General features: G+C 47.5%; 1 protein-coding gene and 1 long non-coding RNA gene across 4 annotated transcripts in view; both read left to right on the forward strand.

The window, feature by feature from the left end:
* LOC110395903 overlaps positions 1-15,340 on the forward strand; it is a 53,965-nt gene extending 38,625 nt beyond the window's left edge. The window contains exons 4-5 of one of the 3 annotated variants that reach the window (XM_021390936.1): positions 161-211; positions 12,981-15,340. In XM_021390936.1, coding sequence (XP_021246611.1) covers positions 161-211; positions 12,981-13,109 — 180 coding nt within the window. In that variant the 3' untranslated portion in view covers positions 13,110-15,340. Of the gene's footprint in view, positions 1-157; positions 212-12,980 lie in introns of all 3 variants that reach the window. The other 2 variants (XM_021390934.1, XM_021390937.1) reach the window with 2 other exon arrangements.
* Positions 19,254-22,202, forward strand: part of LOC110395655 — a 31,302-nt gene continuing 28,353 nt past the window's right edge. The window contains exon 1 of the long non-coding RNA XR_002436550.1: positions 19,254-21,633. This is a non-coding gene — a long non-coding RNA (uncharacterized LOC110395655). The remainder of the gene's footprint in view (positions 21,634-22,202) is intronic.

Genomic DNA, 22,202 nt, shown 5'->3' on the forward strand with positions numbered 1-22,202 from the left:
TTCATATAGTCTTGTCTTTCATATCTCACTTAAACCATCCATCTATCAATCTTGTTTGGTAATTAGGCATTAGTAAAGAGAGACTTCCTACAACCTCTCTCTGTCTCTGTTCCCTCATGCTACTGCTACTAATCCCCGGATTCTACTTCTCTTTCAGAAGATGCTGCTGAAGAAGAATTGTGGAATGAAGACTAGAGTTATTAAAATTCGTGTAAGTTGCCCTTTTGTGGTGCACTTCTTCATCTTTCCACATATATCTGAATGTGGTAATAGTCTTTGAAAACCTATGCCCAGAAGATTATCTCTGGAGGTTCCTTTGGCTTGATCAGCTGCATAACAAAAGTTACAAATCTGGAGAATAAATGGTAGTTGCAGTTTTAGGTTGGGTGCTAATGAAACTAATAATATTTTCCATTTTGGAGACCATGGGTTCCTGCTTCATTGGAGGGAAACTCTGTATCTCCTGCTGTGAGTTTATACAGTTGTGCATAGCTGTCCTGTAGGGTGGATCCTTCTTGAGCAGAAGTGTTGATCCAAGTTATCCAGTGATGCTTGACATGGATGAGAGGTATTGGTAGATAGCTCCGGACAAGGACTGTAGCTATATGCTGCACTGATGTGAGTAGAACTGTATGGGATATGGGACTGGGTGGTGAGATCCAGATGAGAGTGCTAGTCTAGATTGCTGGATGGCTTTGCAGCTGGGATGATACTGCAGTGTCTGAGGATCTTCCATTCTTGAGTGCACACAAACCTAGCAGGTGTAGGTTTCCTACATGTCATGCTGTTTGCACCTCTGAGGCTTTGTTCCTTGTACTCCATCCCTTGACACTTCAGCCAACCCGCCTCCTGTGTGGGTACCTTGGCTCTCTTTCAGTTGATGCTGTATGGCACTGCAGAAGGTGTGTGGCCTTGTACATTGCAGCCAAAACAAGTGCTTAAGTCTACAGTGCCCCACATAATCCTTCACATATTTGTGATACATGAACAAAACCAGCTTGGAGTGAAGAATTTTGCAGTGAAACTACTATGTAGTAATTACAGCCAGCAAGGATACCTTGCAAGAAAGGGGTGGATGGCACACCAGGACCCTTCAGGGACTGATGCCTTGGTGTACCCAAAATTGCTACTGTTTGGGTGCGTGCAGTTGGGTGCCCTTGCCCATCACCACTTTGTGGGTGACTTTGTTATTGAGAGGAGGAGCAAGTAGGACTGGCTTAGAGCCTTGTACACAGCTGGGTGGTGTTTCTCACACCCTTCATATGCATTCAGCTATAGCACTTCAGTCCTGTCTTCCAGCCCCACTATGACCTGATGCTTCTGAGGCATGATTAATTCCGATGTGCTTTGTATTCTCTTGTGCAGCTGCCTGAATTGTTTTCACTGGAGCTGCTTCCTCCTGTGCCCTCTGAGCATTCCCCAGACTGTACCTGTCCTTCAGACCTATGCTAATGCAACAGCTGTGTTTTAATCCAATGTATTTACCACCTCTTTTACACTTGTCCCTCGTACTTTCCTTGTTATTTTTCTTTTCTTTTTCCTGGGTGTCCATAGACTACAGTTAACTTTAGTACTGCTAGTAGTCCTGGAGCTCCTGGGGTTTCAGGGGCACCTCAGAGCTGTTTCCCCCAGCACCACGAGCTCATTATTGCAGCTTTCTGTGTGCCTCTGGAGAATCTGAGAGACAGAATCATCCCTCTGCTCCCCACTGAGCTTGTGTCAGCTCATGCTAAAATAAACAGTAGAAATGGAGAGCGCACCTTTTTGACAGATGGCACAGCATCCATGTTCTCTGGCCAGCCTTACTGAGCTGGTACAGTGTGTCGCTACCTGAGTTGTTCGTGCGGTTTCCATGACAATAGCAAATGATACTTCAGTCTCCAATTGATCTGTTGTGGTAGCAGAGGTGCTGGATAGAGGAGCGTTTTTGCTTCTGTTTTTCAAGTGATTGCAAGTGCCCACTTGTGTACACAGCTTAGAGAGAAGGCAGCAGGCCCCTAGCTGAATATCTTGCTGAGGTGCCTCTGCTCTGGAAGCAGCTGCAAGAGGTCTGTACCTCTGAAGGATGTTGCTGTGCTTGCCACACAAAGGGAAAACTCAATCCAGCCAGTGAGATGCACTTGGCACAGAGTTCCTCCTCAGAGGTGCCTGGGGAAAGGACAAGAGATAATGGGCACTAACTAAAACACAGGAAATTCAGGTTGCCCAGAGAGCTTGTGGAGTCTTTTGAAGATACTCAAAACGTGCCTGGACACAGCCTTGGGCAACTGACTAACATAACTAACTGCTCTCGGAATGGAGGCTTTGAACTAGATGCCTACTCCACAGGCACCTGCCATCCTCATTCTGTGATTTTTGGCTTTTTCCCCGGTACTCAGTAACTTTAGGTACACCAGGGACCTTAGTATGCTTCAGCGGGCTCTTCTGAGGCCCTACTAAATACAGCTTTTTGCAAAGGATGATAGCAGAAGGCCAGGTTATAACCCTGGTTTTCTTTTGCTGAGGGTTTGCTGACAGAGATTTGGTGTTGTGACTTTGCTACTGTAATGGGGGTTGAGGAAATGAAGAGAGAGATCTCTGTACAAATGGGTTGTTGAGCTATTACAGGAGGAACCTGACAACTGTCTGCATGACTGAACGGGAAATGTCACCATGTGAACCAGTTTGTTGCTTGTGTTGCTGTAGCCCTAGGAAGTCCTGATGCACAGGTGTTTCTGCACAGGTAAAGAGTGTGTAGTGATCTTAGGTGGGCAGCAACATCCAGACAGTAGAAGTGGATGGAGATGCAGTGAATGAACTGATCTAAGGAGCAGGCGGGCAGAGAAGCAATGCTGCCTCATGATTTTGTTGTTGTTGTTTGCAAAGGATTTGAATCAGAGATCTCTTTTTTTCTTTCTATATTCTGCTGCTTCCTGCATGCCTTGTTGTCACCATAACCCTCACGCTGCAAGGAAAAGTGACCAACCAGGCAGTAGATATGCTTAGCACTGTGATGTCAGTGAAATGTTTTTATGCTGTTCTTGCTGAAGACAGTGTCTCACGTGGCTGTAAGATAACACATGCTTTTAAAAATACACTCCTCCTGGCTGATATTTTTATTATCTTGATGTCTTGGGGCTTTGCTGCTATGTCAGGACACAAGATGATGTACTCTCATGCATCATCCCAGCTATGCTGTTCCTCTCTCTTCTTCTGGAAGAGCCTCACTGAGGAGGGTTAGATGGAGAGGTACTGTCTTTGTCCTCTGGTACCAGAACATTTTTAGTCCTTGGAAATGTTTGTACTCCTTAGGAGCCTTTCTGGAGCAGGTGACCCAGGCTGGCTTCTGGTTTTCTGTATGCTGTTTGAATGCTAAGATGCCTCCTTGTCCTTATTTCTTCTACCTCAGCTTCCATAGGTGTTAGGCTACAGCCTTTCCACTGGCTGAGCAATTCTTTGTGAGGTGTCAGGACAGTGATATGACAAGCCCAAGAACCTAGACTAAGCAGCAACTTAGTCATGTTTGAAATGTTTTGGGGAAGGTCAAGGCCTGTAGTGAGGAGAAAATAGTAATTAAATTTCTCTTCTCTCCCTTTGCCCGCCCGCCCTCAGTAAGGGATAATGGAATAGGAGAATCAGGCCCCGTAGGCAGGCGAGCAGAGATAAATTGGAGGTGACAGCGTGTGTATGAAGTATGGATTTGTGCATAATGGATGCATGTAGCATAGCATGCTTCAGTGCAAGGTGAGGGGTAGACATGAGCCCACATGGGTGTTGCACAGTGAAGCAGATGTCCTTATGCAGATTGGATTGCTCATATCTCAGTGTGTCAGCCAGTGTCATGTCTGAAGTGGAAACAAGATGTTAGGTATGAGTGAGAGGAGCTCGTGTATGTGTGTATATTTTAACAAGCAGAGCACATGTGCATGGTCAGGTGTTATGTGGAGGCTTGTCCTTAGCTCTGGAAGGAGGATGACTGTATGAGCACGTGTTTGTAGGACTTAACTTCCTCAGCCCTGGACCTATCTTGATCAGATGCAGGCAGCTCTAAGAATGCAGAGACCCATCTTCCAGAATCTATCTATAGTATCACAAGTCTTCTGTTGTCCAGACCCTCTTGTGGCAACGCTTCCACTTCAGTTGTGTACCTTGTTCTTCTTTCATGAACTCCTGCATGTAGTCTCTGAAAGAGATGGATGGAGCTTAGCTCAGGGACAGCAGCTGGGCTTATCTCAGGAGCGATAGGTGGGTAGAAGACACAACTGGTGAGCCCATGGCTATCTCAAGAACGCTTGTTGGGACAGGCAGAGAGTAGGGATTTCAAGGCCAATCTGATAATCCACCTGATCAGAGAGGTGTTTTCTGCTATGTAAAAAATAAAATAAGAATTTTAAATTGAAACATAAACCTCTTGTACCCTTGCCTTGATCTTATCAGTTCTTCAGAACATCCTCTGCTTGGACAGCGGCCAGATTCCTGGAATGACTTCCCTGTCTCTTACCTCTTATGTTTGCAGCCTAAAAGACTAATGCAGAAACACGCTGAATTTTCCTCCTAAAACAAGTGACCTTCTCAGCTTAGAGCTGAGCAGGCGGTATGCTGTCAGAGGACTGAGTTATTCATAAATATAAGGCATACAAGTTGACAGAGCAACATTAGGTGCAAGCCTGTTTCTATCTGCGTGGTAAACAGTAAAGATTTCACAAGTCAGAAGATTTTTTGTTGTGTATGTATACACACACGTTACCCTTTCCATTGCAGATTCCCAAGGTGCTTTGCAAGCATTGTTAAAAAAGCTGCAGATAAGTATCACGATTGCAGTTTCGGAGTTAGTTAAACTGAGAAACCAGCAAATGGGCTTTGATCTTCAGACCACATTCCTTGAGCTGCATCCTTATTCATACCATACCGTGCGGTCTAAACAGCTCTGATATCTCAGGCGGCTTGCTGACTGTTTGTCTTTCACTCCTGGTTGTGTTTAGTATGTGTCTGAGTGCCTAAACCAAATCTTGCCCATTAGAAGCAGCAAGAAAGGCTCACCTCCCTTGTCAGTCACATCCTTGGGTTATTTGCTGGGCAGAGTCCCCTCATGGAGATTTTAGCACTCCAGTTACGTAGACAGGCATTTTTCTCCAGTTAACAGGCAACTCTCTGCTGAGTAAAATGGAGAAGGTCGTCTGTGAAATGAGGGCATGAAAATATCCATTGGCCTTCTGGGGAAACCAGCTCCCCGCCATGCTACTCTCAGCCAAGCCAACAAGCTGCCCGCTGAAGATTTGTGTATTGATGTCTGGCCCTGGAGAATGTGAGGCCTTGATCTCCGTAATTTGTGACAGAGGACAGTGTGGGGAGGGATACAGTCTAGCTGAGGTGGGAATGCCTCTGTCTGTTTAAAAACTATCCCCAATATCTGTCTCCAGACATTGTTTTATTTAGCACTGCCTTTATTGGATTTTATGGCAAAGGCTAACCAGCCTTTAGCCTTTCCATAGCAGCTTGAGGAGAGACTTCCATGTCTCTTTGCTCTGCTCCATTAAATAAGAGTTTTCATTGCTGCCTGCTTTTCATAAATTCCTGCCGTGTATGCCCCTGTACCTGTTAAGCCATGTAACCGCTTGCAGAATAGATGCTGAGGAGTAACTGAGAGTTCCGTAATCCATACAGCACTGGGAAAGCAGTGAGTGGCTGGTGAATCATGATGCTGAGATCCTATTTTCAGTTTTGCCCTTGTGTTGCATCATGGCCTGGGTTGTGTGTCCAGTTTAGGAGCAAGGATGAGGAGAAGTAGAACAGAGGTGGTGGCTATGGTTCGGGAGCCAGGGTGTATGGCTAAGAAGGGGCTTGTGGGGTGGCAAGGCATGTTCCACTGAGAGATGGATTTGGTAGCTTTTGGGTTATAGCAGTATGGTGGACCAGAGAGAGAAAGGTAGAAGACAGCCAGAGGGTCGCAGTGGCTTTGCCACTCTGTTTTTCTGATGTGCTTGATCTGCCATCTTGAACTTGAAAGTCTGTCTTTTACCTTTGCATCCAGGCCCACCGCTGTTGCTCCCTGCTCCACTTTGTTCACGTGGCTGTGGGAACCTGGCACCCATTCCTTCTCCCAATCCCCCGTGCCATAATCCTCTTTTCTTGCACACCTCTCCCATAATACACCCACTTCCTGCGCTTGGCTTCCACAGCTGGAGCGGTTTGTCCAGAGGCAAGTGCACTGCGTCAGCATGTGTTTGCAGCCTGCTCATGCCAAGATAATTAATACTCACTTTTCAGTTTTAATTTGGGTTCCCTTTAAGTTGAAGGTGGTGTGTTGCTCTGTGCCAGCCTGCCTGGCTGGAGGGAAGAGTCTTGCCCTGGCCCCACGCAAACTGGAAGCCACACATGCCCAAATGTGCACCACGTGCAGGCCTTGAGGGAGGAGCTCTACCTGGGGCTCCTGGCCTTTAGGAACTGCGAGGGCAGCCGGCTGCAGTCACTTGAGGCAGGGAGGATGTTCTTACCATGCAGGGAAGGCCGAAGAGAGGAAGCAGGGGAGGAGCTGATGAGGGCTCTGCTCATGTGTAGTTGAGAGTGTTCTTGTGCCTTCTCCTTGTACTCAAGGACACGTGAACCATGGGCATTGTACAGGAACTGCTGCAGCTGTGTACAGAGAAGCGCAGGCCATTCTTTGTTGGGAAGGAAGGTGGGGATAAGACACATCTTGCAGTTAGGGGAAATGGGAATTCATTCACTTGTTTCTGAGAAACTTGTGTGGCCTTCAGAATGTGATCTTCCCTGGCATCGTGGGATGGTGAGTTCCCCAAATTGGCCAGTGAGCCCTGAAAAGTCTGCCCCTCCAAGCGACCCATCTGTGCTTTTTCATCTTGCACCCTCTATTCTTCAGAGTGTCAGGCAAGCAAAATCAAAGTTTGCAGTCAGCTTTCTCAAATATACGTCTCAAAGATGTGTGGGGGTGAGAAGGAAGAGTTGTTACACTGGTGCCAGTAAAGACCTTAAGCTGGCCTATTTCTGCTCTTGGGCAAATGACCAGCAAGTGTTTGCCTGGCCCTTTGAAGTACCTTCCAAGCAGTTCTATGTTGCTTGTCCAGTGGCACCTTTCTAAGTCTTGTAGTTGCCATCTGACAACTTTGCACACACTTCTGTAAATGTTTGATAATTTTTTCTTCCTTTCTAAGGGGAACGGTGTTGTGTTTGTAAACTATTGAACTGGTCTTTGCAACGCACAGAAGGCAGTAGGTGTTAGGCAACCTTATGTTAGTGGGGAAGGACAAGCTTTTCTCTCAGTTTTTAGGGAAAGGTAATGGAGGAAAGAGAAAAACAGCACTGACTGCAAAGTTTTGCTCTTCCTCATTAGAACAGCATTTGGGTGGATCATTCTTTTTCTTGGAAGAGAAGGGAAAAGAGTGGGTCTAAATTGATATCATGTCATGGTCTATCTTCTGGATATCCCCTGAAATCAAACTGCATATGAACCTGGAGGTAGTGAGGAGACAGAAGGGAAGGAGTTTGCCTTTGAAAGGTTATTTTTTTGAGCTGTTCCAAGCTTGTGACCTAAATAAATTGTCAGAAGAAGCAGCAGTTAGATGTGAATTGCTGCTCCACTGGAGAAGCTGGTCCTGCTTGTCAATGACTGTGTCTTGAAAACTGCCTGAAGCAAGACTGTAATTGAAAGGAAATTACTTCTCATTAGAAGATTACAACACATAGATGTTAATTCATCCTGGCTGCCTGATTGTGGTTAACACATTATGCTCCTGTTTTACCCAGGAGAAGCTGAGGCACAGATGATGGGAAGTTGCTTAGTCAGGACCCTGTCCAAGATTAGAGCTGCGGCTAGAAGCAGGCTCAGAGTCCCCCCTTCTTGCTCACATCATGACGGTTTCCCACATCAAGGCTCAAGTGTCACCAGTTTCTTTTCTAAAAACTTGGCGTAGATGAAAGGAAGGAAGGCAAAGTGGAATTAAAAGCACTGTACCTCTAAATGCTGCACTGCGTAGTTATCCAGCCTTTACTCTCTCTGTGCACTGCCTGAATGTGGGCACTACTTCTGGCTCTGCTCACCCTGGGCAAGGCAGCTGTCTCACAAACCGGCAGCATCACGGGCAGGCGTCTGTCTTTGCCAAGGCTCTCCTGGGGATTTATTCCTTTCCACACAGGGTGGTGGTGGGAATCGGATGCGCCTTTACAACTTGCAATTACATGGTGCCTTTCATCCCAAAGGACTCACAATAAGTCAGTCTACGGACTGCAAAGGGATCATTCACCCACCACTGAGAGGTGTCCACCACTGGAAGGCATAATCTTTTCAATGAAGTTCAGCAGCGTTTCCCAGCCACTGGTGCCCAAGGGCAGGAGAGAAGGGACTCCTGTGCTGCTTTGACCCTGAGTAGGGAATGGGTTGGCAGGGTGCACAAGCTGGTCTGATTTTTTGGATGCCGCCAGGATACTAGAGCTCTTATGAAAGAGAACCAAAGAGTATTAAGCAGATCATGGTTTTGTATCATCCTTAGCTTACTACTCCCAGGACATTGTTGTGTTAGATAACTTCGTTTTTCTCCCCTCTTTTTGTGATTGTCATTTCCACATCTGAAAGTGCACTTGGAGCTGTGCTTGCTTTTGCTCTCTCCAGAGAAGAGAACCACATTTCTGTGGAGTTTGAGTCCAAAATTAATATATTTCACAATATGCACCTTGGATATTTTTTCTAGACTTTATAGTGGCAAGGGAGAGGTTTCTAGGAGCAATGTGGTGTTTTGTATTAGTAGATTTACCTTTTTCTATGATTGTTTTCTTCTGTTTACTTTTTCCTTGCCAAAATGTACAGTTATATCATACATACATTTATAGACCAGTTGCCCGTTTCTTTGTTTTCTGGGAGCTGCTAATATGATTGGAGTTGTGCGTTTCTTCTGTTATTTAATCTCACTGGTCATCCTTGGGGCACCTGCACCCAGTCACAATTCATACCGTCTTTAGGTGTAGTTTTTGTTAATGTGTTTCAAGCCTGGTTGCTTATTTACTACCTGTGTTTAATGGTAATAATACAATTGGTGACTACAGTACAGGTTTGTAAGAGAGCATACATGGGAAGTGTGTATGAAGGAGGGAATGTGCACGTGCCTATGCATGCGGATGAACTTGTGTGACCAAGGCTGGATGTGCCTAGTTGCCTGAAACGTGGGTAACACAAGTTAGCTCCTTTAGGAGTTAATCTAACTTGACTTGGGTGTGCGAATATTTGTAGGTACTGAAATTAATTTCTGCTCCAGACAGTTGTATAAGCCTAGTGAGGAGCTATGCTCCTCTGAGCTGTCCTCTGGATGCTGAGGGAGCTCAGCCCCATCTCGGGCCCTACTTGGCTTGAGCTGAGGTGCGACTGGACAAGGTCCATATGGGTGAGGACAGCTCCTTCTGTAGTTCGGAAGTTGGTGCATACAGAGAGAAGTGGTGTGGACAAGTGACTGAGAAAATGCATGTGTACAGGGGGAGGAAATATGAGGTGTGTGAGAGCAGGTAAGTGTGTGCACGAACTGTGTGCAAGTGGGAACAAGTGTATGTGACAGAGCATGCACCCCAGTATGTGTGCCCTCCTGCCAACAGTGGTTTATTTCTCAGGCTGTTTTCCAGCTGTGTAAATACATTGCTTAACAAACTGAGGGCTCTGGTTAATGATCCCCTTTAGCACAGGGCCCATATTAGGCTCCATTTTGTGCAAGTTACCCAGCTGCCTGAATACCATTAGAGTGAACACACTGGGCTTTAATGTCAAATGTGGAGTGTTTGTACGCCGAGGAGCCGCCGAGGGAGCCGGCCTGGGGTTGCTCAGCAAGGGCTGTCAGGAAGGTTTGTGGCAAGCTCCCCAGGGCCTGTTGTAGCAGGAGCAATTCAAACAGCCTGCCTTAGTCAAAACGACATCCCTGGCACCACAGGCTGGTGCTGGGCATGTGAGGAGAAGGGCAGGATGGCCTGGACACTTGCACTGACTCCAGGGAGACAGCTGGATCAAGCAGCAGGATGGGAGGAACGTATTTCCCTCTCTGGCAGCCAGCCCTGTCCCTTGTTCTGAGAGCAGATCTAGGGAGCTTTGCCTTGCACTGTTCATCAAAGCCAGACCACCACATGCTGAGATCCCAAACGGTGTCGGGGACTAAGCCAGATCAGGGCCAGTCATCCCTATAGCAGGATACAAGCTCCATTCTGTGAAGAGCGGGCCAGTTTGGTGCTGGTGCTCATTCTTCCTTCCAGCAAGGTCCCTCATAGAGCTGCTGCCCTGTCATTGGCCATGCAGGTGCAAGACAGCCCCATGCTGCTCAAAGTTATGAACAATTGTGGAACAGTCTTCTTATGAAGGTAATTGCATTACTGCCTCTCTTATGTCTGCAGTTAGACACAAGGTCCTTCCTGCCCTGCCCTTGCCTGCAGTTGTGGTGGTTGTGCTGTCAAAAGCCATTATCACGTTGCCACTTGAGAGGCGTCACGATGAGGTGCAGTGTGACCTTACTTGCAGCTGCCCAACTGCCTGTGAATCTCCACATTTAGCTGTCTTCAAATGTCCTTGTACTTTGCTTCTGCACTTGCTCTGTGCCCGTCTTGTGGTGCTCTGGAAGGGTGCTCTGCTTCTGTATCTTTGCTCCAGATGGCCTAGAGAGCAGCCCCCATGGCTCCTTCATATCCAAAACCTGGTGAGTTTTGTGGATGATTTTCATCTGTCCTCTGGACCCGTTTTTTCCCAGCCTCTATTCCATCTGCTGTCCGCCAGAAATGAACTGATTCAGCTGCCTTGCCTAATCCTGTCTGGCATCTCAAAATGGAGGGGACTGCCAGGTTCTTTGTTCCTGTTCCCTCTTGGCACTGGCAGGGGACCTTCTCTGCTCTGGAGAAGGACAAATGTGCTGATTTATTCTGCCCCTTAGCTTTGAATAGGGGTTGCTATGTTACTCTCAGTCTCTGAGGCTTGCCAGAGCACACACCATATATAACCCCACAGCAGGTGGCTATTGAGTAAAGGCCCTTAAATCTGCCTCTCTTGTTTCTTATGTTGCTGGCTAGGGTGTCAAGGGGATGTAGCAGGGCATGATTTGCTGTCTGGAACTCTGGTCACGGCTGATGCCAAGCACCATGTTGGCATTTTCCATTCTCAAGTGCCTATCTTAATTTGCAGAGGAGGGACCAACAGGCAGGAACACACTGCCCATGCTGGGTTTTAGAGGCCGTTTCTGACATGAAGGCTGCCCCATGGGGCTGAGTTGTGACCAGGATCTGGGAGGTAGAGGTAGAGGCTTCCAGATTCTGCTGCCATGACTGCAGCATCTGAGGCCTGGTTTGGAAGCTTTCAGGGCTAGCAAATTTGGTGTGACTCTTTGGGTGATCCTGGCCATTTGGGCAGCTTTCTGGGAAGAGATGTGTGTGCCTTTCTGATGTTGACAAGTTAAAACCGAGCTAGGATAGAGGCAGATGGTACCAGAACATCAGCGTGTGGTCTGATAACGTGGTTGCAGCTGTCTGAATGACCTGGTTTTTAAGAGCATTGGTGCTTCTACTCAGTGAAACAAAGTTCCTGAGACACGAATACAAAACACTTTGTATGTGTTAGAGTTGAATTGTTTATTTGGCATCATTGTCCCTGTAGGATCCATGGATGCAGGCTGGCCTAGTGGGGAGCAGCATTTCTGTTATGCCACACAGTGTATTTCTGGATCCTCACTCTGAATCTGCTTTGACTATACTCTGAACACCAGGAGGGGAAGAGGGGAGAGTTATCTTTAGAGTTCAAGATACAAACCAAGCTGCAATGACTTCAGGTGGGATTTTTTTCACCAAGCATCTCCCAGCCATTCCTCATTGATTTGTTCTGGAAATGTGTTAATTAAACCATGGGTCAGACAATCCCAGTGCTCTACAGATAACATTACTTCCCTCCAGGTCCTACATGTGCGTACCCACCTCACAGACAGGACTGTTCTGGGAATCTATCTTCACTTATTTTTTCCTCTACTTAAACAATCCTCGTTCAGGGAAATGCCCTGTGAGAGACCTGGACAACAACTCCAGTGTGAGACAGAGTTGGCTTAGGTGTCGCCTTCTAGTCTAGACTTAAGACCTAGGAAGGCCTGATTTCCAAAAGTGCTGAGCACTGCCCCTTCAGCTAGTTTCCCCAGGAGTCTGAAGAAGCTCTGGAGCTTCTGAATATCAAACTTGCTCACAGAAGCCCTGCCAACATGGAGATTATCAGAAAAGTTAGTCAAATACTTCTGGATGTGAAGTGATTTCAGGAACAAAAATCGTATTTGTCTTTTACAACGTGGAAAGAGCAGAGAGTCTGCAGGTGGATTAGAAATGAGATAATTTAAGCATCAGATCAATTAGAGGGGAAGAAAAAAAACAAAAACATCAGGTAAAAAGAGATGTGGTAAATGGAATGGGAGGAAAAACAATGATGAAAGCCTGAAGTGTTAAGTCTGGAGCCAAAGCTCTGGAGAGTTTCTATGCATCTGGGACTTCATAGTTTGAGAAAGAGTGATTCGTAATTTCTTAGAGGAGAGCTGTTGAAAGATAGGACTGAGGAATGAGTCTTCAGAGGTGTCCTGGTTTATCTCGCAGCTCTAAAAGCATAGTGTGGATTCCTGCTTTAAGGAGAAGTGAATCTGAATTTAACTCATCTACATATTGCCTTCTGGCAGCAATGGTGATGGGACTCTGGATCTCCAAATGCGTTGCTGATTATCCATGCCTTGTTCTGCATACCTGAGTGGCTACAGGTATGATGACTCCTGGTGATGTAGAGTGCAGAGACTTCAGTCTTGCAGAGGGGTGGCATACTCTTCACAGGAGGAAGAACAAGGAAACTAGCCTGGGCTGGTGCTGTTTGGGTGCTCATGCTTGTACTTGCAGCATACAAGGAGGTGTCATTGTACTTGAGAGGGAGTGAGAAAGAGTTTGAGGCAAGAACCTCACTGCTTGCAGCTTACATGAATACTGACTTCATCATTCTTTGTATTCCCCCGCAGAGCATCAACGGAGGCCGCCCGCCGCCCCACTTTGTGTATGATCCATCCACCTTTGCCTTCCGTTCCCTCAGCACCTTGAAGCCGCTGAGCCCAATAGCTCCGGTGGAAGAACCGTCATGTGCCTACTGAAGGAATTTCTCCAAAAACCTCAGGAACTATCAACCAACCGCCTGCCTGGCAGTGGGAAGGGACGTGGCGATGCCCCAGGGGTTGGGTGGGGGAGAAGGGGGCAGTGACACATCTTTGCAATACGGTCTCCCTGGCAGCACAAAACATACGGCTTTGCAGCAGTGACTGGTTTCATACCATTGGCACACCTGAGCATTAGCAAGTGGAGAGATTTTCTTTCAAGTGAAAAATGACAGGCAACAAGTTCACAAATTGCGAGGACAGCCACCAGGGCAAGCACATGGATGTGGTAGCTGAAGATATCCCTGAGGGGTTCAGGGACTAGCATAGCAGCAGTGAAAAGTGGTCAGGTCCAAACAATTTTCCAAGGGTACTTGGGTCTACAGTACTTTGTTGTAGACCTGACCATTCTTCCACTGTAAAGAGAGTTCAGGACTGGAGACAGAGGCTATACTGGGCTACCTGCAAAGAAAGATCCCTCTCTGAGATTGTTAGGATTGTACTGAATTCAGTCTTGCTTGAGTGAAGATCCTGGGAGAGGGATGTGGGCTGGGGTAACTAGAAAATGTAGTTCCATGTTCCGGCTAGTCTGCTGGATCAGTAATATCATATTAAATGAGATCGCAATGGGAAGCATGAGTGTTCTGGTTATACAGTGGGGGTTAAAATAAAATAAAGTTATAGAATTGAGGGTTTGTGTTCAGCCATCCAAGGAAGCAGAGTGCCCACCTTCAGTACTCTCTTTGTATCACCAGGGAGATGAACATGACTGTGCCTGTATGCTCCTGGGTCTCCTGCCTGTTTTGGGATATGCAGCATTTATACATAGCGTTGTCCCAATGCTCTGCTGCACCTATAGTGATACTGAACACAACTGGCATCATCAAACTCAATAAATTGTCTCTAGCAAGTTGTCTGGTCCCCCTTTAGGCTGGCTGTTAAATGCAGATAGACCTCTGTTCTGTCCCAGTGGAGCAGGTATTCCCGTATGTAGCATGGGGTGGAAGGAAGGAGACTGTTTTGTAGCTGTCTGTTGGGAGAAGAAACAAGAAAGTAGCTTCTCTATTGCCGGTCCTGCCTCAGTTGGGAGCCACGTTAAGTCTTGTTACCACTGGAGTCTGTCCTAGAGGCACAGATGTGCTTTGTGCTACAAGGTAGCAGTTAGCAGGAGAAGCTGTCACCTGTCATAGTGAGGCAGAGGAACAAGGCATTTCCTCTTGCTGCATCTGATAAGTCTTTATTGCAAGTACCTGGTGGAGAGAGTAACCTCTTTGTCTCAGCATTCCTCAGCTTGACTCTGCATCTGGCTGAGTGCAAGGGGGAGTGAGTCATTTACTTGTCTGGATCAAGAGGAGCAACTGTGAATAATAACATAAAATCAGTTTTATTTTTAAATCTGCTCCACCATAGGGGTCTTTGATGCCACTCTTCGGATGAGTACAGCTCTCAGTAGAAGACCACAGACTGAACCAGCACATGCTGGTACTTTCTGTGCTATGAGACCCTTGGGGAAAAGCCTGAAGGCCACCTAGGCCCAGGGACCTGAATCCCCTATGGCTATTCCTCCTTCGCTAGCTGCCTCTCTCAGGCAACCAGAGTGGCTGGGCAAGGCAGTGAGGGGGTGTCCAGCCTGATGCTGCCCAAGCTCTGCCTGCTCCTTGGCCCTAGGGTGTCACAGCTGGACCACTTCCTGCACCTGCACTGCTTCCAAAGAACCACTTTGGTTTGCTGGTGAGGTGCTTCAGGCAGACCATCATGGTTCCCTGCATAAGTCCCTTCTCCTGACGTAGGCCAATTCCTCTGCTGATTCTTCCCACTCCTGTAGAGACTGCTTATCTTGTTTTGACGGCACACCTCAGCTTTTAACTGCTGCCAGATCAAGCTGACCAGGGCAGGACAAGATGTGTCACTCCCTCAGACCAAGTGCCCGTGCTCAAGAGAAGGGACAGCTGCAGCCCGCTAGTTGCCTGAAAAGGCATGTTCTTCAGGAGGAATGCAGCCCTCATGGCCCCTCACTTGTGCTTCTGAGGTGCTTCCCTGGAGCTCTGTTCCTGCCTGTCTGTGGATGCTGCAGGCTGCCTTCCGTGGGGGCCCACAAGTGGGAATGTGGATGTCCTGCCCATGTTGTTGCCTTTTAGTACTTTTTGTAACTTTTCTCTCTGTCTTTTCTTTTTTTCAATCAGAAGGAAAAATAAAAATAATGAAATAAAGTGTAACAGTTGCTATATTCACACCTCTGGTAGGTTTCATGCATTTAACATCTTCTGGATGTCTGTGGGCAGGGGTGTAAGAGGGGATGGAGTAGAGCAAGATGTGATGCAGCACAGCCAGTCCCAAGCACTCCAAAATCACAAGCTATGCCTGCGAAAGAATGGCTTTGAAAACAAATCATCAAGAACTGTTCTGTAACAAATGCCTATTTTTTCCACAAGTAAGAGAGCTCCCTTGTGCAGCTGCTCCTGGTACAGTATATTGGCCCTCACTGGTTCTCCTCCCACCAAGGAGCCCCTTTGGCTGCTGAGTAAGCAGCCTATTGCATGGGGGTTGTACATGTTCTGGCTGGAGGTCTCCATCTCACATGGCTCATAATTTTAATCCTCTGTTAGTCTTAATGCTTTTTTTCCCTAAGTCTCTCAGCAGCCTTTTTGCTTGCAGCCAGCACTCATTCTGCTCTCCTCAGTAGGATAACAAGCTCACCATTTTCTCTTGGTCTTGCTGTAAGAACCCCATCTCAGGTACTAGTAACCACCATCCCCCTCACCTTGCCCTCCCCTTGAACTAATTCCTGCCTCTTCCCTTGTGCTCCTAGCAATTTATCTGAACCAACCTCTCACAAGGCTATTGCTTAAAGTCCTGGCTCCTTTTCTAAGGCCTCACAGAGACCAGCTTAAATTCCCTGAGCAGCCCTGCTTAGGCTCATTCCCAGGAGGCCCCTTCTGCTCTTCCATCTAAGCTCCCATCTCCTCTAGGCTCTCTGCCACCTCTCTTATCCTGAAATCCTCCTCTCTCTGTCAGCTGCAGCTCATTGTAAATTGGCCTTGGCCTGTTTCCTGAGGGCTGTAAGGTGTGCTTGCTGCCTCCCTCTGAGCTCTTTGTACTTCTGCCTCCTCTACAGGGTTGCTTTTCTTTGTGGTGTTGGTGTTGTTTCATTCTTCCTTCCTTCCAAAACAGCTTGACTTTTTGGCGTGCCCATCTCTGTTCCCCTAGATGCACTTGAAAATGCAGTGGCCTTATGTCTCCACAAGTCTAGTAAGCTGTAAGCTTCTATCAGGCTGTGCTCATTTGTAAGTGCAAAAGTGCAGAGTGCTGTGCTTAACTCGTATCAGCACTGCTGTGTTGTACATACCCTGCTGAAGCCAGAGTACAGCAGAAAGCTGGCAGAGTGCTTTGCAGGGTGCAGTCAGCTACTTGGCCTGGGTGAGCTGGGGCCCCCAGGGCTGTAGTCTAGCTCTCCAATGTATATTTGGGTTACGTTAGATTTTGCCTATCCCTCAGTCTTCCTACAAGCCAGACCTCTGCGTTATTGACAAAACAGGACAATTTTTGTGGTAAAACATGATGATAAGCCTTGATAAAGCAACAACTCTGAAGCTAAAGGAAAACAGGTTGGTGGTATCCCTTATGGTCTTTGTGGTTCTTTGCAGTTGCAGCAACCAGTGTAGCTTACAAAGGAGGCTAAGGACATTGGTCTTGTTTGGATACTGGATCCTGGCATGTGGGAATGGGGCTTGCTGGTGACCACTGAGGAAGCCATCAACAGAAACCAGAGAAACAGGAGCTGTAGTGTCCTGAGGGCCTCCCATTGCTTCCTCTGGTGTACATTGTGCAGAGATTTTCACTTTTGTGGCTCCCAAAATACTTTTTCCAAACGTTCCCTCTGCTGCTGGAAGGGGCAGCACGCAGGTTGTGGTGTGAGCAAAATGCTTTGTGAGTGCAGTCAGCTTGGCATAGGGCCCTTACGACCTTGGGATTGTTGGAACTCCTGGCTGCAGAGCAGCCTCCCAGTAGGTTTGGGCTGTGGCTCAATGGGAGGGGAGGCTGTAATTTCCAAGCTGAAATCTTTCTCTGCTCTGATCTGATCTTGCTTGAGACATGCAGGTGTTTCCCTTCAGAGCAGAAAACAGACCCTGCGAGGGGAGGAGGAAGGGCTGCAGTGCTGAGGTGCAGTGCTGAGGTGCAGCTCAGAAGCTCTGAGATGTTGTTTACTGTTAGCAGAAGAGTGAATGGGGACAGGTGCCTGCTAGAAGAGCTTGCCCATGGCTTCCCTGGGATTTAAGTGGGACCATTTAGTCTAATAGTGTTCTCCAGTTGAAGTAAATGAATCAAGTTAGGTCTGTTACCTTTTTAAAATAAGAGAACCAAGCTCACAGCAATAGCAAAACGGGTTGTTCTGTGCATAACCTGAGAGTTGATCATCCTTTCACAACCACTGCACGCAATCAGCTCTTCATGCACTATTTTCTTATGTGTATATGCATGTTAATTCACACACCTTCACATGGCATGCAGTTGTTTCATTAGGCTACAGAAATCTCTGTAGTGTAACATCCTCTCACAAGCACAGTGTGCTGTGCCCACCTGGGTCTTTGACACATGTGAAGCCCATCTTGCAGTATACTCACATACCCGTGCTGACTGCTTAGAAAAAAAAACACCTACCACCTGTTTCCAGCTGAGGGCTGACCTATATATTTACCCACTAGGTTGAGGGGGAAAGCAGGTGAATTTGAGCAGTGCTGATAAAGCCAGGGTTTTCAGACCAGGCTCAGATGAAGGCCACCAAAACATGGCTTGGCACAGAAGCAGCTCAGCTGTAGAACATCTATCTAGATGGATCATCTCCCCCCAGCAAAGTATGGTTCTCTCTTTTTTCTGAACTTGCACAGTACATTGTGGTGAGGTGTGGGGTGGAAGAATGCTTTTAAGTGTGTGTATAGGGTTAGAGTTGAGGGGTGTATGCACCGATAGTGTGGCTGTGTAGGCTCAGACTGTGTGTATAGTGGCATTTCTACGGTGCTGGCATCTATATCTCAGTGGAAGGAAACTTTGGAACAGTAAAGGTAATGGGCATGTGTGCAAGCATTGGCATGGCAGGGTGATCGCTGGTGGATGCCTGGCTGGGGCATGGGCAGAAGAGCTTGTGCTGAAGAGGGGCACATTTGAGGCTTTGTGTTTGCAGCCTCTGTAGGTAGAGGTGATGGGGGATATCAATACAGGTTACATATGTGAAGGCAAGGGTGGTGAGAAGCATTTATTTGCTGTTTCTGCAGTCTTAGCTGTTTGTGGTGATAATTGGCAGACTTTTGCAATGTGTCACACCAGTAACGTTTGGGAAAAGTAAAGAAAAAATTATGAATGTGTGGTCTGTGTCCTCAAGACACTTGGAATTTTTTACCCCTGAATTAAAAAGAAGTCACCTGGACAACAGTGACTCAAAACAAAGCCACCTCATTAGAACATAGCGAGTGATTGTATGCCCTGTTCCTCCTCAGACAAGACTTTCAGGGACATCAAATAAAGCTAGCAGGTGGCAGGTTCAAAGCAAACAACTGGAGGCAGCTCTGCAGAGCACGGGGTTGCACTGGGAACCCTGTGCCACAGGACGCTGCGGCTGCTAAATATTTACTTGGCTACAGACATGAAAAGAAAGAAGGAAAAACAAATCTCCCCAAGAAATGCTGTCTGCATGAATGCCACCTCCAGCTGAGGAAGGTGGGGTGGTGGGAAGGTTTCTTAGGGCAGGTCCCTGCATGCCGGCCCTGTATTGTCTTTCTCTGGGGATTCTTCACCTTCCTGTTCTCTCCTGGGTTCCAAGTGGGTGAATGCCTCCAAACGGGCACATCCACTCTGTTTTCTTACAAAGTGCCTTCTTTGTGTTATTATCAAAAGCAGTTTAACTGTATTTTATTGTTTCAGATATCCTGAGTAGGTAACAAATGGCTTGGAAAAAGGCTAATTCCAGTTCTACGGAGGCCTGAGGCAAAACCCTCGATATACTTTTTATAATAAGGGTGATGAGGCACTGGCACAGGCTGCCCAGGGAGGTGGTGGATGCTGCATCCCTGCAGACACTCAAGGTCAGGCTGGATGGGGCTCTGAGCAACCTGCTCCAGTTGGAGGTGTCCCTGTTCATTGCAGGGGTGTTGGACTAGTCGACCTTTAAGGTCCCTTCCAACTCAAATGATTCTGTGATTCTATGGTTCAATGCTTTTTGGATGTAGGAAAATCTCAGGACTCCAGTGACTGGTAACCCTATGTGCAGTGGTGAGTAAGCTGAAGAGGATGCAGCCAAAACAGCACTGTGCTGCAGGAGGAGGGTAACATCAGTGCTGAGGCCTACGGGTAAGCACGCTGGTATCTCCCTATTTCCTGAGCTAGATTTTAGTGGGCTTACTCACGAAGTCAGTGAGGAAATGGAAGGTGTAGGCACTCCAGGAGCTAGTAGCTGTATGCTGTAGCTGCATGCGGCCTGACAGGCCTTGACCACATGTTTTCAGTTAACCGGGGACAGGATGTGCAGATAGCTCCAGACACATGAGGAGCCCAAAAATCTGTTTTCCTTTTTGTGGCTGCTCACATCATTGCCTGCTGTAATAATAGCTCGGTCTGTTAGTGGGTTGGTCAGTAGTGATGGCATATTCCCTTCTGACACGTTTGCTGCATCGTAGCACGAAGGTCAAGTGAATTAAGGAACTGAAAGTGTTATGAGATTGAGCTGCCAAGTGGGGTGACAAATGGATACAACAAAGCCCTGTTGACAAGAGAAAGAGGAGGAAACTGAAGGGTCCCATGAGGACTTTGCTCTTCTCAGTCTGGTATGTCCTGCAGAGACCCTGAAGGAGGCTATGTAACGCTGCTCCCAGGCCTCTGTCCTCAGTGTGGAGCGCTGGCACACTCCACAAGCGAGTCTCACTATGTCTGCTGCCCACTGCAGAGTGGTGAGGCTTCAGTGCTCTGTACTGCACCACTGCTGGTGTGAGATGTGACTTTTTCTCTCTACCTGGCCCACTTCTCTTTTTCTCCAGCCTCTGTGAATGGCTCTCCTCTGTCTGACCCGTGTCTTCTGCCACTATTCTCTATTTCTTCACCTCCTCCTGGTTTCAGGTTCCTCTAAGGCTCTGCACTGAGCCACCCCAAAGGTTCTGGCATAGGGTCATTGTGCAAGGCAGTGCTCACAGGTTTTCTCATCCTTGTTTCCTTCCTTGTCTGCCTTGTTTCAGTCTTTAGTGTCAGGGCAAGAGTGCTTTAATGTATACAAAACTGTACTCTCCCTATAAAAGGTTGGAGCGCCTTTGCCATTTTTTTCCCCAAATGATTTCCACCGTGGATGGTTTTGTTGCCAACAGGTGACGTTTAGCCCAGACATCTGAGAGACTCCTGCTCAACAGCAGGGTGCCCAGCAGACCTGGCTTCAAGCCGTGTGACTGAGGCAAATAGAGCAGAGCAAAACCTCAGTTGTACAAAGCTCTTCTGAACCCCAAAAGCCTTTGTCAGACCTTCAGTGGAGCACATTCACAGGCCCTGTTTTGAAGAGCGATGCTTTGTCTTCTCCTAGCTTTAAACAGTTCCCCAAAATAAACCCACTGCTATTTACTGGCATTGTTTTCTTCCTCGTGTACAATGCTGATAAATAATCAGACTCATTATATTATATTTGTGTCTGCTCTAGTGGAAAATAATTACAGCAATTACTACCAAATCAAAATGCTTCTGTTTCTCCTGGTGTCATTAGCATGTCCCAAACATTTTGTTCTTGTGGTTTAAAGTGCAGTAATAACACAGTCCAAGTGCAGCACCCGGCGGAGCGGCGCTTCCCCGCACAGCAAGCTTCCCGGCCCTGATTGCCTTTGAGATGCTGCTAATTTTCAATCATGGTGTCAGATCCTCTTCTACCGCAGGGAGAGCAACTGCTTAGCCTGTGATTTACCCAATTTATTCCGGTAATAACCGGGCTGGCTGTGCAGCCATCTGTCTGCTTTACGTGCTCCTCCTGCCCCCGGCTTCCACTGCTGCGCAGACAGAGAGGTGTCTCTGTCCTTGTGACAGTGGAGGGAGAAGATATCGCTTCAGCTCACTGACGAAAAGGGTCTCTGTGCCCTCATAGAAAGGCACCAATGTTCCCCTCTCTTCTCTGCCCAGATGCAGCAAGTGGTGCAGCCCCTCTCTGGTGACCTCTGGGCACCAGAGCTGCCAGGCACACTGCTGGCAGTGCTGCTCGTGGTGTGTATTTCCACCAGGCTGGGAAGGGAAGGCCTGCGTTAGGTAGGGCATGGTGCATTAGTAGGGCCTCAGCTACTCTCTGACTCAGGTTGGGGGAGCTACCATCAGTTTGTGAGGGGGAAACTAAGGCACAGAGCGGTTAAAGGAAGGGTCCAGTGCTTGTGACAGACTGAGCTTGTCCCTGCTCCCGTTGAGGTCACAGGGGAGGGCTGTTCTCTGCTCCCATTGAGGTCACACAGGAGAACAGTTCCAGTGCCAAGGCTGGAGTCCAGGCCAAGCCCCATGGAGGGGCTGCATCGCCCAGGTAGGTTGGTCCCATGTGACCATGGGGATTTGCTCACAGATGGCAGGGGTGTGCCTGTTGGCTGCAAAGCCCATTGCAACTCATAGACCTCTGGGAGGACTAAGATCATGATCATGTTGGGCATGTGGCTGTGAGCAGGACAGAGGGCTTGGATCTGGAGAGAGAGATCCAAGTGCTGCTTCCCATTGCTCAGAGTAAATCCTCTGATGCTGCAATCACACAGCTGAGAGCAGAATTTCATCTCGCAAAGACAGTGGAAAGACATGCATGTTAGCCTGAAATTGGGTCCATAAATACAAAAACCATAGTGGTCGCATGCCTCTGTCAAGATCAACACAGTGCTGGCTGGATCATTATAAAGTCTTTAACTGACGAGCCAAATTCTCTGTGCCCTGTGTAGTGTTATTCAAACAGACTTGCACACAACTGCTTCAAAGCAGATGTTAGGGTACAGCCCTAGATCAACAGCCATTTAGGATCAGAATTGCTTGAAACCGCTGGATAAAATCAAATAGAAATAGAGCAGAGAGCGTTTGAAGCAATTATGGTCTCGGGGGAAATTCATTCCC

Source organism: Numida meleagris, chromosome 3, assembly GCF_002078875.1.
Source record: "Numida meleagris isolate 19003 breed g44 Domestic line chromosome 3, NumMel1.0, whole genome shotgun sequence".
Taxonomy (NCBI): domain Eukaryota; kingdom Metazoa; phylum Chordata; class Aves; order Galliformes; family Numididae; genus Numida; species Numida meleagris.